The sequence below is a fragment of the Hydra vulgaris genome, chromosome 11 (assembly GCF_038396675.1).
Source record: "Hydra vulgaris chromosome 11, alternate assembly HydraT2T_AEP".
In the NCBI taxonomy this organism is placed as follows: Eukaryota; Metazoa; Cnidaria; class Hydrozoa; order Anthoathecata; family Hydridae; genus Hydra; species Hydra vulgaris.
Genome location: NC_088930.1, coordinates 29,567,477 through 29,581,824, shown reverse-complemented (window position 1 = coordinate 29,581,824; position 14,348 = coordinate 29,567,477). Strand labels below are relative to the sequence as shown.

General features: G+C 27.8%; 1 protein-coding gene across 2 annotated transcripts in view; it reads left to right on the top strand.

Moving 5' to 3' along the window:
- Positions 1-14,348, top strand: part of LOC100213479 (NADH-ubiquinone oxidoreductase 75 kDa subunit, mitochondrial) — a 114,705-nt gene that overhangs the window by 57,217 nt on the left and 43,140 nt on the right. For both annotated transcript variants that reach the window (XM_065810708.1, XM_065810707.1), the window contains exon 11: positions 880-946. In XM_065810708.1, the coding sequence (XP_065666780.1) occupies positions 880-946 (67 nt within the window). The remainder of the gene's footprint in view (positions 1-879; positions 947-14,348) is intronic.

Here is a 14,348-nt window from a genome sequence, read left to right as displayed (position 1 = left end):
TTTTTAAATCCGCTTTTTATAAGAGCATCTTCATACACGCGTTTGGAAGAGTTAAAAGTATTTTCATTAGAGGAGTTTTGATTAAGTCTATTGTTAATTGAAATGGGAATTTGTTTTAAGATTTGAGGGGGATGATTCGAATTTATATTAATATGCGGTAATTCATCATTAGGTTTTTTATAAGGCCTATAGGAATTTTCCGAGAGGTTAAATGTAACATCACGAAAATTCACAATTTTAAAATAATGTTTGTTTCAATTTGGAAGCCAATGTTTTTGAAAATTTCTATGTTTTTTCTGACTTTGTCAAGTTGAGGTCCTGATTTTTTTTGCATTATTATTAAGCCATCATTGCGGTGCAAGCCTAATTGATTAAAATGAACTATTTTAGGTAGGGAATTTAAAATATATAAGCCTACAAATTCGCAAATTTCTGCTCCATTGTAACTTCCCATTGTTACATCAAAGCATTTATGGGTGGTTTTTTTCTTTATGTCTTGTTATTAAAATTGTAAGTTTTTCTGCAATGTTTAATTAGACAAATAGTGTCATCTGTTTTTTTTTTTTTTTTTTTAAATACTTAATGTAATGATATTTAAAACTCAGTTAAAATTGGTCACTTAGAGACCCACTAGACCTTGTTATCCAGAAAAGAGACCCACTAGACCTTGTTAGCCACAAAATCTCTGCATTATACTTTGCTGTTATATACTTTATATTATTTCATGTGTTCATTAATTATTATATATTAATGCATTTGTTTAAAATAAAGCCAGATTTTTAGAAAACATTTTTCATTGATTTTTTGTACCTTGTTATTTTTTATAGTCATAATAGAAAAATTCTTTAATTTTATGATAACATTTATACTCTAACCTAGTTGGGTTCATAATGAGCTTGATGTTGCTGTTATTGGTAAAAAGACAGATCTTACTTATGACTATAAGGTAAACATTTCCCTAATTTAATTATTGCATAACTAATCTTAATTAGTAGATGAAAAAATGAGTTTTTTAACATCTATATTGTCTATAAATCAATTTATCTTTTATATTTTATCATCAATAAATGCTGAAACTACATTGTAAAATATTGTATATCAGTTATTCAGCTCTGCCAAATTCAAAGTTATGCCTCCTGTTTGTGCAATATTTAAAAGTAAAAAGGTTTTATAAAGCCAAGCTGCTTTTGGACTTATAACACTTGTGTAACAAAAAAAAAAATTTTTTTTGCACTCTTTTTTTTTACCATTTTTAACATACATGTAGTACATGGGAAACTTAAAAAAATGTGCAGCAAGATCTGTTGCGCTATTGAAATATCATTTTTTTAAAATCAGTAAACACCAGCATATATAAAAGATGACAAAAGTCCAAGAAAAATATGTATTCAACACAAATTAAACAAATTATTGAACATAATGTATAAATTCAAAACACAAATTTTGCACGTTTGTAGAAGTTGTTGTCTCTTTTTAATAGCTATATGTATGCAGCAAGCATTTTTAAAGCAGTGGCCAAAACGCTTTTCAGTGACCTGCATTTCTTTGTGCAGTCTTTCCCTATGTTCGCCTGAAAAGTTCCTAGATATGGCTCATATTTGTCCTTATGTTTAAATAATAGGTGCATTTTATTGCTTTCAGTTAAACAATTTATAGCTTGAAAGCTAGACATTAATAGGTCTACTTTTTGTTTCCAGTCTTCTGTTACGTTCTTTCAGAGGACGTGTCTAGCAACAGCACAAAAGTTTAACCAAGCTGCACATTGTAAATCTGTCATTCTGCCAGGAAAACCATTATGTTTCATAAGAAGTCTAAATTCAGGACCATTTCAGGATTTGTGATTTCTTTATATCAGGTAACCAAAAAAGTTCGTGCGGTTTTTCCGTATATAATAAAAACACACAAAACGACAAAAGTAAGTACATTTATTCATCAAAATAGTCACCATTAGCATCTAAAACCTTTTCCCAACATAAAACAAGCTTATTTATTCCACTTCTAAAAAATTCTCGGTCCTTTGAGTCTATAAAAGCTTTCAACTCCATTTCAACCGCGTCCTGGTCTCGGAACTGCTGTCCTTTTAAATGATTTCCGAGGGAAAGGAAAAAATGGAAATCAGTAGGGGAGAGGTCTGGCAAGTATGGTGGATGAGGCAAACTCTCCCAACCAAGGCTTTGGAGCTTGTCCTGAGTCACGCGAGCGGTGTGCGGTCTTGCGTTGTCGTGGAGAAGCAGAACTCCTCTCCTGTGCACCAGTGCAGGCTGCTTTACAAGCAACAGGTCGTGAACTCGTTGCAGCTGTGCTGAGTAGACCAGTCCAGTAATGGTTTGGCCTGTTGGGAGCAGCTCGTAATGCACCACACCAGCTGTAGTCCACCAAATGCAGAGCAAAACCTTCCGCTCGTGGAGATTGGGCTTGGGTGTCTTTGGGATGGGGTCATCGGGGGACAACCAATGGTAGCAACGCTTGGTATTGTTGTACACAATCCATTTTTCGTCGCATGTCAATAAACGATCAAGAAAAGGCTCAACATTGTGGCGTGATAAGAGTGATGTGCAGATCGTAAGCCGTTGCTTCTTGTTGTCGATCGACAATTTGTGCGGAACACACCGACTCAGCTTCCACGCTTTCCCAATCGCATGCAGATGCAGGCGGATGGTTTCAACACTCACAGCAAACCTCACTGCAAGTTCTTGGCAAGTTTGGCTGGAGTCAGACTCGACAGCGTCCTTCAGTTCATCCTCATCAACCAACAATGGGCGTCCAGAATGCGGCAGGTCTTTGATGGACTCATCTCCCGAAGAGAATCGCTGAAACCACTTCTGTGCTGTGCGTTCACTTACTGTACCTTCTCCAAATGCTGTGCAGATGTTTTTGGCCGCTTGTGTTGCATTCCTTCCAAGTTTGAACTCGTAAAGTAAGCAAGATCGAATAATCGTTGGTTGGGTTGCCATCCTTTCTTTACACAAAACCTTTCCTGTAAGCTCGTTACAAGCCTACACTAATATATGCAGCAACTGCGCGTGACACACGCGTTCTATTATGCAACAAAGCTACTTGCCTTGTGCGATGTGGGTGTTGTAAAAAATGCTAAAAACAATTCAATTACCAAAAACCGCACGAACTTTTTTGGTTACCTAATATTTTGACATTTAAAACAATGGCTTCCTTTATCTAATGCTTTAATGTACTTCTAAAAAAGACCCAGTTTTATTTGTAGGACAAAAAATGTAATTTTCTCAAGAGGATGGATTTTTATCAAAATCAGCATGAGCTGGCCATGTATGAGTGGAATTAAAATCTAGCTGACTCTGTCTGGAATCAAACACACAATAAAAGCAAGGATATTTGGCACATCCAGGTATTAACCCTGATGAAATTTAACACTTTTAAGTTACACATAATGAGCCAGCCGTGGGAATAATAGTCATTAAATTGCAATACTATTTGAGTAGAAGACCGATCCTCTTTAAAGTTTGTATACACAATTGGTATTATAGGAAGGACATTGTTTTTGTACATTATTTTGAATCAATAAACAGGCACCAATCACTATTTGTGTAATAGATGTCAAGTTACCCTATCAATCCTTTAAAATTATTACAAAAAAGCAAAGCCATCAGTCTTATAAAAAAAAGCAATAACATCTTTACTTTGCTCATTAAACTGATGAACCGTCAAGTTAATGAGTGAACCTGGGTCTTTTTTAAACATGGCAAAATATTTTTGGACATTAGTTTACTAAGGTTTAACTCCCTACAAGAATTTCTACACCTGTATCTTTCATTCGATATAAAAATTTCAGCTCTCGAAAGCACAAAAATTAAAAATAAATATATATAGATAGTGAGAGATTTGAATTCAATACCAAATAATATAACAAATTTAAAATAAAATAATATAAATTTTTATATCTTATCAGCTTTTAAATTTCTATATCTTATTTGCTTGAGTTTATTTATCCAATAAGTAGGGGAGACCGGGGCTAGTTGGCTCGGTTTTTACTCTATGAGCTCTGTAGCCCTAACAGTACCTTTTTTTAAAAATATTAAAGTGTAGTCTTAAAGAGTATGGATTAGGGTATCTTATAAAATTTGCATTCATTTACAAAAAAAAAATTATTGGGGCCTTTCCGGACCCTTAAAAAAAAAAAAAATTTGCGCCAACTTACCCCACCATGGGGTAAGTTGGCGCAAACTATAAAAATGATTATTAATGTACTATTAAGTGCAAAATTAATAGAAATTTTTTTTTAATTAATTTTTGCAGCAATTTTATCCCAAAATTTAATATTACTTTAAGCTGGTACCAAATATTAGTCCGTATAAAAGCCAAACAGTAGCCCACCTTTTATCTGTGGAAAAAAAAATTAAAAAATTTTTTTTTTAATTTTTTTGTAAGAATAAATATTTTCAATATTGTTAAAAATTAAAAAAAAAAAAATAATTTTATAAAGGTAAACATTTTTTCCATAGTAAATGCTATGAGCCAACTTACCCCGTGAAAAATTTGTCAACTTACCCCGAAAGCTTTTTTTTTAATAAACAGTCTATAGATCCTGAAAAACGGCAGCTTTGAAAAAAAAAGTCTTACTGGATATAGTAAACCAATTGTGACTGGAACTTTTACAATAATTTTTTTTTCATACGACTAAATATTTTCTTTGTAAAGTAAAAAGGAAGCGATGTTCTAAAAGTTACGTTTTTGTCCAAAAAATGCATAAATCTCAATATCTCCCATGCGCATGCGCGAATCCTGACAATACTACAGTGAATGATGATATGGTCAATAAGGAAGTTTCTGAGTGATTTTTGTCACTTTCTGATGAAAGGCTCAAAAGATAAACGCAGTTTGTCAACTTTCCCCTGCGGTCAACTAGCCCCGGTCTCCCCTACCAATTTTAACAACTTGTTGTATTTTAAAGTTTTATCTAAGAACATTTATCACATTGGTAGTGTAGTTGAGTATTTTGTGGTTTTTTTATTAGAATAATTTTTATTATTTTATATTATCATTTACATTTTAGTCTATTGTTTTATGTCTTTTTTTTTTTTAAATTTTATTTATATTTTATGTGTGTATATATATATATATATATATATATATATATATATATATATATATATATATATATATATATATATATATATATATATATACATAGATATATATATATATATATATATATATATATATATATATATATATATATATATATATAAATTAGTAAAAAACACTTATCTAACTTTTTTCTACAACTTGAAGTTTCACCATTGCTGGATCATCAAGAAGAGTTCTCTTCCTGAAGATTTATCTGATTTATCATTGCTCTGTTCTTAAAGAACATTGAGCACTATATTTTTAAAATACACTAACATAATTTACATATATATATATATATATATATATATATATATACAATATATATATATATATATATACAATATATATATATATATATATATATATATATATATATATATATATATATATATATATATATATATATATATATATATATATATATATATATATATATATATATATATATATATATATATATATATAATAGAAAACCACAAAATACTCAACTACAATACCAATGTGATAAATGCTGTTAGATAAAACTTTAATAAAAATACAACAAGTTATTAAAATTGGTACTTATTGGATAAACAAACTCAAGCCGATAAGATATAGAAATTTAAATGAAGTTATAAAAACAACAAAACCATACAAAGTTTAATGCCGCCATGATACCTAGATCAAATGTTGCTAGCCAATCAAAAAAACATATTTTAAATAAAATATAGCAATAATAATGAAAACAGTAAACGAAACCACTACAACGTACAATATCAAAAATTACATGTTAAAAATTATAATGCCATCAATAGTCAAATTAGAAACAATATTTTAAATATTCTCACAATATTTAAATATTCTCACAATCTGTGCTCTGTTAATCTGGCTTGTTGTTTCATATAAACAAATTCAGTGATTTGTTAAGTCATTCTTAAGACAGAATTTTCTGAGTATTTAATTTTTTGTTACAACGCTATAATTGTCATCCCAACTCTTTGTAATTAGATATTTCTATTTTTTTGCCAAGAGTCGAAACTGACATTGCTAAGAATATAAATGAAATATAAGTATATTGAAAGACTTTTTTACCCACATTTATTCTTAGTTTAGAGTTATTTTTAGGTTAATAAATATTAGAATTTTTATAAGAAACTAGTACTAGAACCCCTATTTATAATTATATATTATTATTATTATTATTTATAATTTAAGAAAATCTTAAGAAAATTTTTGTACTACATTAGTAAAATAGAAAAAAATAAAAAACTTGCTTCTTTCTAAGAAACTACTTTCCTCCCTTAGAAACTTCTTTCTTCCCTAATAAACTTCTTTCTTTTCTAAAAAAATTCTTTCTTTTCTAAGAAACTTATTTCTTCCCTAAGAAATTTTTTTCTTCTCTCCTAAGAAACTTAATTTAAAAGCACATTCAATATGAATATGTTAATACCAAAAATTTTGAAAATATTAATTATAAGATATTAAGCTACAAAGTTAAAGTTTTTACTCAAAGTGTGATTTAAGAGAACTTTTAAAAGTGCTTTTAAATGCTCCAACTAATTTATATGGAAATATATTTAATATTTTCTTATACAATGATGAAATGGTCCTTGGGTCCTTGGTTTGTCTTGACTTGGCTTTTGATATTAGGCGTATCCTAATCAGTCTCTAAAATTTCGGTAAAACTGAGTTAATGAAAAAAGTTGTTCTGAAATTTGTGAAAAAAAAAGTTTAGTTTATCATCTTGATAGAATTTATTTTTCAAATTTCTAAAGTTAAAAGTTTTATATATTATAAATTCTAAAAATAAGAAATTTTAAATTATGAAATATCTCAGTATACATTTATCAAATTAAACATCTTTATGGTCATTCAGCATTTTATGAAAATTTAAATTGTAAAATGTTTTCAGCTTTTTATAGACATTTTAAATGTTTTATTATAGACATGCTAAACGTTTAAAAAAAAAGTTGCAGTTAGCAGCTAAAGCAGGTCTAACAACATTTTTTTAAACTGTGTCTAAATAGCAGATTATTAGATGAGCCAGCCCAAATATGATAGCGGTATTCCATAGAAGGATGAATAAGAGGTTTATAGAAACCCCAGTTTGTTACAGAATAAAAAGATCAACTGCCTGTTCTAAGTGATCAAAAAAGGTAGAGTATATAGTTTTTCATCAGCAAATTTTAGAGGTAAGATTAGTGGGATGATCATTAATATGTGATGAATAACTGAACTGAGGATAGAATTCATGGAATAACATAGAACTGAGGATAGGGTGACTTAGACTTCATAGGGTGTTCTGTTTCTTAATTTTTATTTTTATTTTGTGTTGAAATTTTAATGTGAGGTGTAGACTTATAAAAAATTAGTAATTTTAAAGTATTAGGACATTCAAACATTATTTAGGGGTTGCACAGTAAGGTTAGTAAATTAATATATATATTTTTTATGCATATTTTTCAAAATACTTGCAAATACTTTGAAAAGTTAATGATGTTAGCGGAAAAATATCATCCACACTACAATGTGAATGGATCAAAAAGATCATCCCTATCTACCACACAAAAAACAATTTGCAAACAGTGAAATTTTTAACACAATTTTCAAGCCTAAAGAGATTTAGGGGAAAGAAAAAATTCAAATAAAAAAGATTCAAAGCAAAAACAACCACTGTCATTGCTGTTTCTCGAAAATGCTTGATGAGTGGAAAAGTATTAAGAAAATAGAAAAGAGATGAGATGAGAAGTGAGTTATTCAAGGCATTAATAAATCAGCTGTGTTAAATTTCTGCACATAATGCATACAAAATATTTCCTGGATCAATTTCAACATGGAAAGAGGACTGGCAGCTCTTACAAAACCACCAGAAATCGTAGTGTTGCAGTATTTAAGTCATCTATCAAGGATGACTTTAATACTGCAAGTAGAAAGGAATAGTTCAAAAACTAAATTAATAATATGAAGAGAACTAATGCAGAGAAGACCAGCATACCTGACTTTAGTGTAAACCCTTTGATATGTAAAAAACAATAGCTTCACTGCTTCCATCTAATACACGGTAGAATTTTTTTGTTATATCGGTTAATAAATCAGCAGCAGAAAGAGAGGATCAAAATCCCCATTGATTGTCAAAAACTAATTTATTAGTCTAAAGATAAAATGATAGAAGTTTGTTAACTAAAGAATCAAAGATTTTGCTAATAATTGTAAAAACAATTGGAACCATATATGCCCTTTTCCGGCAGGCAGGAAAACAAGATTTAATTAAGCACTTATTAAATAACTCAGTGAATAATGAATAGATTTCTAGAAAACACTTTTGTAAGATCCTGACAGAAATGTTGTTTTGACCATAAAATGTGGAGGTTTTAAGTGTGTAATAACTTTAGCAATGAAAGCAAGAGTGATTTTGTCACAAGATAGAAGTTTTAGTAAGATCACATCATGATATGAATCACCCAAATTAGAAAAAGAAGAAACTAATCACAAGCTAAGGTCAAAGAAATAAAACTAAACAAGGAGTGAAGATTAGGGATGTGTGCAAAAGTCACAAAGTTAACTAGTTAAGTTTAAAAATTAAGAAAGCCAAAAATTTGTGCTTTAAAGCCAGCTTGGTTAGCATGATAAGCATTAAAGTCACCAATATTATTGGTAAAGAGATGAAGAAAAAATACTTGATCCATTTGTCCTTAAACAACACAGTAAAAGTGCAATTGTGTAAAGAAGGATAAAAATAATGAATAAGGTGAAATGTGATTGAGTAAAGAGATGCAAAAGTAAATGAAAGAGTAGTCAAAAGATTTAAACCTCATTACAAATTGAAGAAGTGATAGGTATGTATGTGCATTATGTATGTATGCATTGGGTATGCATGTATGCATTGGGTATGTATATGTATTTTATATATATATATATATATATATATATATATATATATATATATATATATATATATATATATATATATATATATATATATATACACAAAGTACTGGTCAAAATTTTAGCACAAATGTAAATTAAAATTTGAAAGATAAAAATTTAATGGAGGGTTGAATGAAAAGTTATAATTATTTTTTTATCTGAAAAATAATATTTTAATTTTACAATTTTAACATGAATGAATACATTTGAAGTTAACATGTTTTAAAGTTCACCTAAGAATAATACAGAAAAATAAGCTGGTCAAAATTATAACACATAGCACTAATTTCAGATGAAAAACATTAGAATTTGATTTAATATAAAGAAATGTTGGATCCTTTAGCTCTAAAAATTCGAGAAATATGATCTGGAACAGAATTTACCAATTTAATGCAAAGATCAATTAAAGTCTTGTCCCAAATGTCTTGAATTGCATCTATTAAGTCATTTGTGTTTTTGAATTGCATCCTTTAAGTCAATTGTGTTTTTTGCCAACAATTGACCAAAGATTTTCGATCGGATTTGCATCTAGTGAAATGGGTGGCCATTCTAGGAGCTGAATATTCTTCATTACAAGCCATTCCAGAGTTTTTTTTTCTCTGTGACACAGTGCGTTGTCTTGCATAAAATAACAATCTTCAACTTCAGAATCAAAAAGAGTGTCCATTTAGTCAGGTAATTCAGCAATCATTTCTAAATAATGACAAGTATTCTAACGAACTTTGTGAAACTTCAATAAACCTATTCTATTTTCAGAGAAACATCCCCATACAGAAATAGTTCCACCACCACTTTGTACTTTTGTTGTAAAATTAAATGGTAAATCTTTTTCATAAGGAAGACAGCGTACAAACTTACGATTCTTTCTTTTTATGACTTCAAAATGTGATTTGTCAGCATTTTTTCTACTTGAATCAGTACAATTCAAATAGAAAACTTGCTGTGGAGTCAAACAGTGCGGTCTTCTGTAGAATTAGTGCATCTACGGCATCCTTGACCTGATTGATTTTTAATTGGTAAATTCAATTTAATTCATAATAATCAGCAATATTGCAGACAAATTTTCTGAAAGTTTTAGCACGTTTAGCAATATCAGCAATATTAAATTGCTGTTGAAGTAAGTTTTTTAAAAGTTGTTGCTGCTTAGAGCTCACTGCTCTGCAACCCATTGCATAAATTATGTTTTGATTTTAAAATTACTGAAAAAACATTAAAAAATTATAAAATTTGCTATTTTAAGTAATTAACTATGGCGCTAGTAGATAAATGAAATATCAAACACAATCATACACACTGTCAAAATTATGTGCGAATGTGAGTGTGCTATAAATTTGACCAACATTTTTTGTATGTTTGTAAAATTGTTCATTTCTAAGATAAATAATGAACAAAATTTTGTAATTTTATTGCACATTTTAAATGATTAATGTAAAGACATTTCAAAAATACAGTACCTCTCAACAATATGATTAATGCATACACAAATTTGACATGACTATCTTATTTTAAGAGGTTGTGCTATAATATTGACCAGTACTTTATATATATATATATATATATATATATATGCACACACACACACACACACACACACACACACACACACACACACACACACACACACACACACACACACACACACACACACACACACACACACACACACACACACACACACACCTATAGTAAAGGGCTTAGATATATAGTTTGTGGTAAAAAACAGCTCTTCGCTTATCTATAGTATTTAAACTGACAAAGTTAAGGTTAGATTATAACAAAACGCATTAATTTAATTGTGGAAACTAATTAAATTTAAAAAAACCACAAAGATGAAAAAGTTTTTCTGGTTTTTAAAATAATTATTTTTTAAAAACAGCCTAAAACTGACATTATGGTAAAAACTTAAAACCGACCATGCAAGAGTATATATATATCAGACCCATAAAATACGGCTCTTTGTGAGTCTTTTTAAACCAAACTTTTCTATACTTTTCCCTTATATATCTTAGCTTTCCAGATCCGTAAAATATGGGTTTTTACCAAACCTACCATTTCTATATACATTTATTCCACTCCGATTATTTCTATACCTATTCCTTATTTACTTCAATATTTTTTAGTAAAGTAATTTATTCTGAAAAAAAATTTAAGAGCAAAAAACTTAACATGCGCACCTTTTCTGCATACATAGAGCTTATAAGGAATTTATAATTAGGTTTGTTTTTCTGCTAAATGCATTTCATTGATAGCCCAGTGGTTTAGTGCGCTGTCATCAGTGTTGTTTCGGGGGGTTTAAGACCTTAGCATAATAAATTTTGAAATTTTTCTAATCTTGCTTATATATTTATTGCAAAATAATAATAATATAGAAAAAAAAGATTTCTAAAATTTAAAATGAAATTTTAAAGTTTTTTTATTTTATAGATATATTATACACGATTATTCCATATAATGCATGCAAATTCAACATATGCTAAAGGCGTTTACACTTACAGACGTTTGTACGTAATGCTATACAAATGAAACTAAGAAGATCTTTGACCATTAAAACATAGTCATTAAAAAAAAAGTTTATTCTTATGATTATTATTAAAAACTAAAGATACGGCCTCAGCTATTAAAGCCAATCTAAAAGTTGAGCTGAAAAATTTTGCGTATTGAGTCAGTTTGTGGCAAAATTAACTTTTATATGTTAATTTTCCTTTTGACTTTATCTAACATTTTGTGATTAATTTTAATTATGTTGTATACAATTGTACGAAAAGATATAAAACTGGTTCAGATATATCATTTCACGGATAAAAGTCTGTATTTATTACAATAGTAATAAATAAATAGTTTTTGTCTTTATAATATATTCCATAAAAATATATTTCATATATTTTTAATAGAAGTAGTATTCCTAAAAAAATTAAATAATATCTTATTTCTAATTTTTTTTTCTAGTTTATTGCCACAAAGTGACGTCACTTATGCAAAAAAATTGAATCTTTAACAATTTACGAAAAAAATTTTATTGGTCTAAGAAGCAGATGACATATTTTCAGCAATCAGAAATTATCAAAAGAGAAGCAAATCTAAAATTGAAGTTCCAAATTTTCCACTTGGATGAGACAATATGTTTCATGTTTTTTCAATCTTGTCAATTTTTTTAAAATGAAATAACATACATTAAAAAAAATCGAAACAAAACAACTTGAGCAAAAAAGACTTTTAATTATTAGAAAAGTTTACTTATATCACATATAATCCTGAAAAAAACGTTATATAAGTGGATTTTTTATATTTTTTAAACAATATATAAATATATAACATATATATATATATATATATATATATATATATATATATATATATATATATATATATATATATATTATATATTGTTTATATAGGGATGGTTAAAGGGATCCCTAAGTGCTTAGACAAGTTGTGTTCATATTAAAGAAAATGTTTAAAAAAAACAATTGGGCTAAATTTTTTTGATTAAAACTAAATAATAAATGCACATCATTATTTTTAAAATTCATGTTTTAGTCGAAGCTCGCCATCTCCATTTTTTGGTTCTCGGAGTCTGTATAATGTTAGCCGCAATCTGCAGACTTGATAATTTATTTAATGTGTGTTTAATTGATAACAGTTTCAGTATATGATGTCATCGTATAAATTTTTCATTCAAGATATTGTATTTTCAAGATATTGTATTTTAACAATATATTCAACAATATCTTTCAAGATATTGTATTTTCGCCACCAAACCATGTTAATTGTATAATATATTTTTACTAAATCCCAAAAAAAAGTGTGTGAAACAATTAAAAGTAAAGTCATTTTGATATTTGAGTAGCAAAACTTGTTTTTAACAATTGTTAAAATCTTATCAACAAGTAGAAATTTTATAAATATTTTAATATAAAAATATGTAAAAATATTTTTAATCTTAAAACTGTTCGTTACAAAACTTGGGTTTGACAATCCCGGTAGTTTTTTAACTTGAATGAATGAAAGAATGTCAAGTGACAGATTTTAATATGGCACGCTTTAAAAATACGACATTTATTGAGAAATGCCAAATACACAACGTTTTATAAAAGCGCGCTACAATGATTTGACAATTTAAATGTCTGTCAAAACATTTGAATTCAAAAGAGTTGCCAAAAGATGAAAATTATTGCAATAATAGGAATTATATGACAAAGTAATTATTTTTAAACTAAAGAATGTATTCTATCAATTAAAAACACATAGAAAAGGAAACCATACAACCTAAATAAAATATAAATTTAATATATAATGAATATTTGCAGTAAGACGTACTGGTTTAAACTAAATATAAACTAGACACTAAAATAATAGTTTTTGTAAAGCGTATAAATTAATTTATAGTATAAACTGAGTAAAAAACGAGTGACTTGAATAAAACATATAAACTGAACTAAGTAGAAAATAAATATTAAACAAATTATTTTGCTAATTACCGTATAAATCAAGCTAAATTAAAGTTAAAACAAATATTTGTACTAAAATATATAAAGTTTGTTATAATATAAAAATAAAAATGAAGAATCACATTAACTCTTTCACCGCCAGTTGAACAAAAATCATTTTGTAGCAACCACACATTTTTAAAATAAAATTTGAATGGCATTTCAATTTTTTAACATTGACAATTATTTAAAATTCAAATAGTGAATCTCTTTAAAAGCATAACAAACTATATGTCAATAGAAAGCTAAACAAATGTACCTTTTAATTAAATAAGTTTTTAACACGCATCATTGAGTAGTATATTGAACAGTACAGTATTTATAAATAGTAACTAAAACATTAAGTCCAAAACAAAATTCATTCAATAAATAAAAATAATATTTTTTCTTCAAAAGACTTTGGTAAATGCTTAACACTTCTACAAGCTAAATTTTACAGTGTTAACACTGTTATTTTATAACTAAATTTAAAGAAGTTTTTTTATGAAAGATTGCTCAAGATTTTTTAACATTGTCGTGTGATAACTTTTTATAATTACACAATATAGCTCTTATTTTTCTTGATTATGAATTAATTAAACCTTAAAAAAAAAAAAAATTATATGTGTCTAGAATGGAAATTTATGTACAAAACAAGATAAATTGTGAAGCCTACTCATAAGCCGCTACCAGCTTGCAGTAGAGAATAAGTTAAACCATAAAAGCTAAATGTAAATTAAACATAAAACGAACAACTCTATTAAACCATATGAACTAAATATAAAACGAGAAACTGCATCATACTGCCTTTATTTTATCTCTGTCTATGAACTAATAATCACAAAATATGTATAATTGTGTCATGATTTTGGC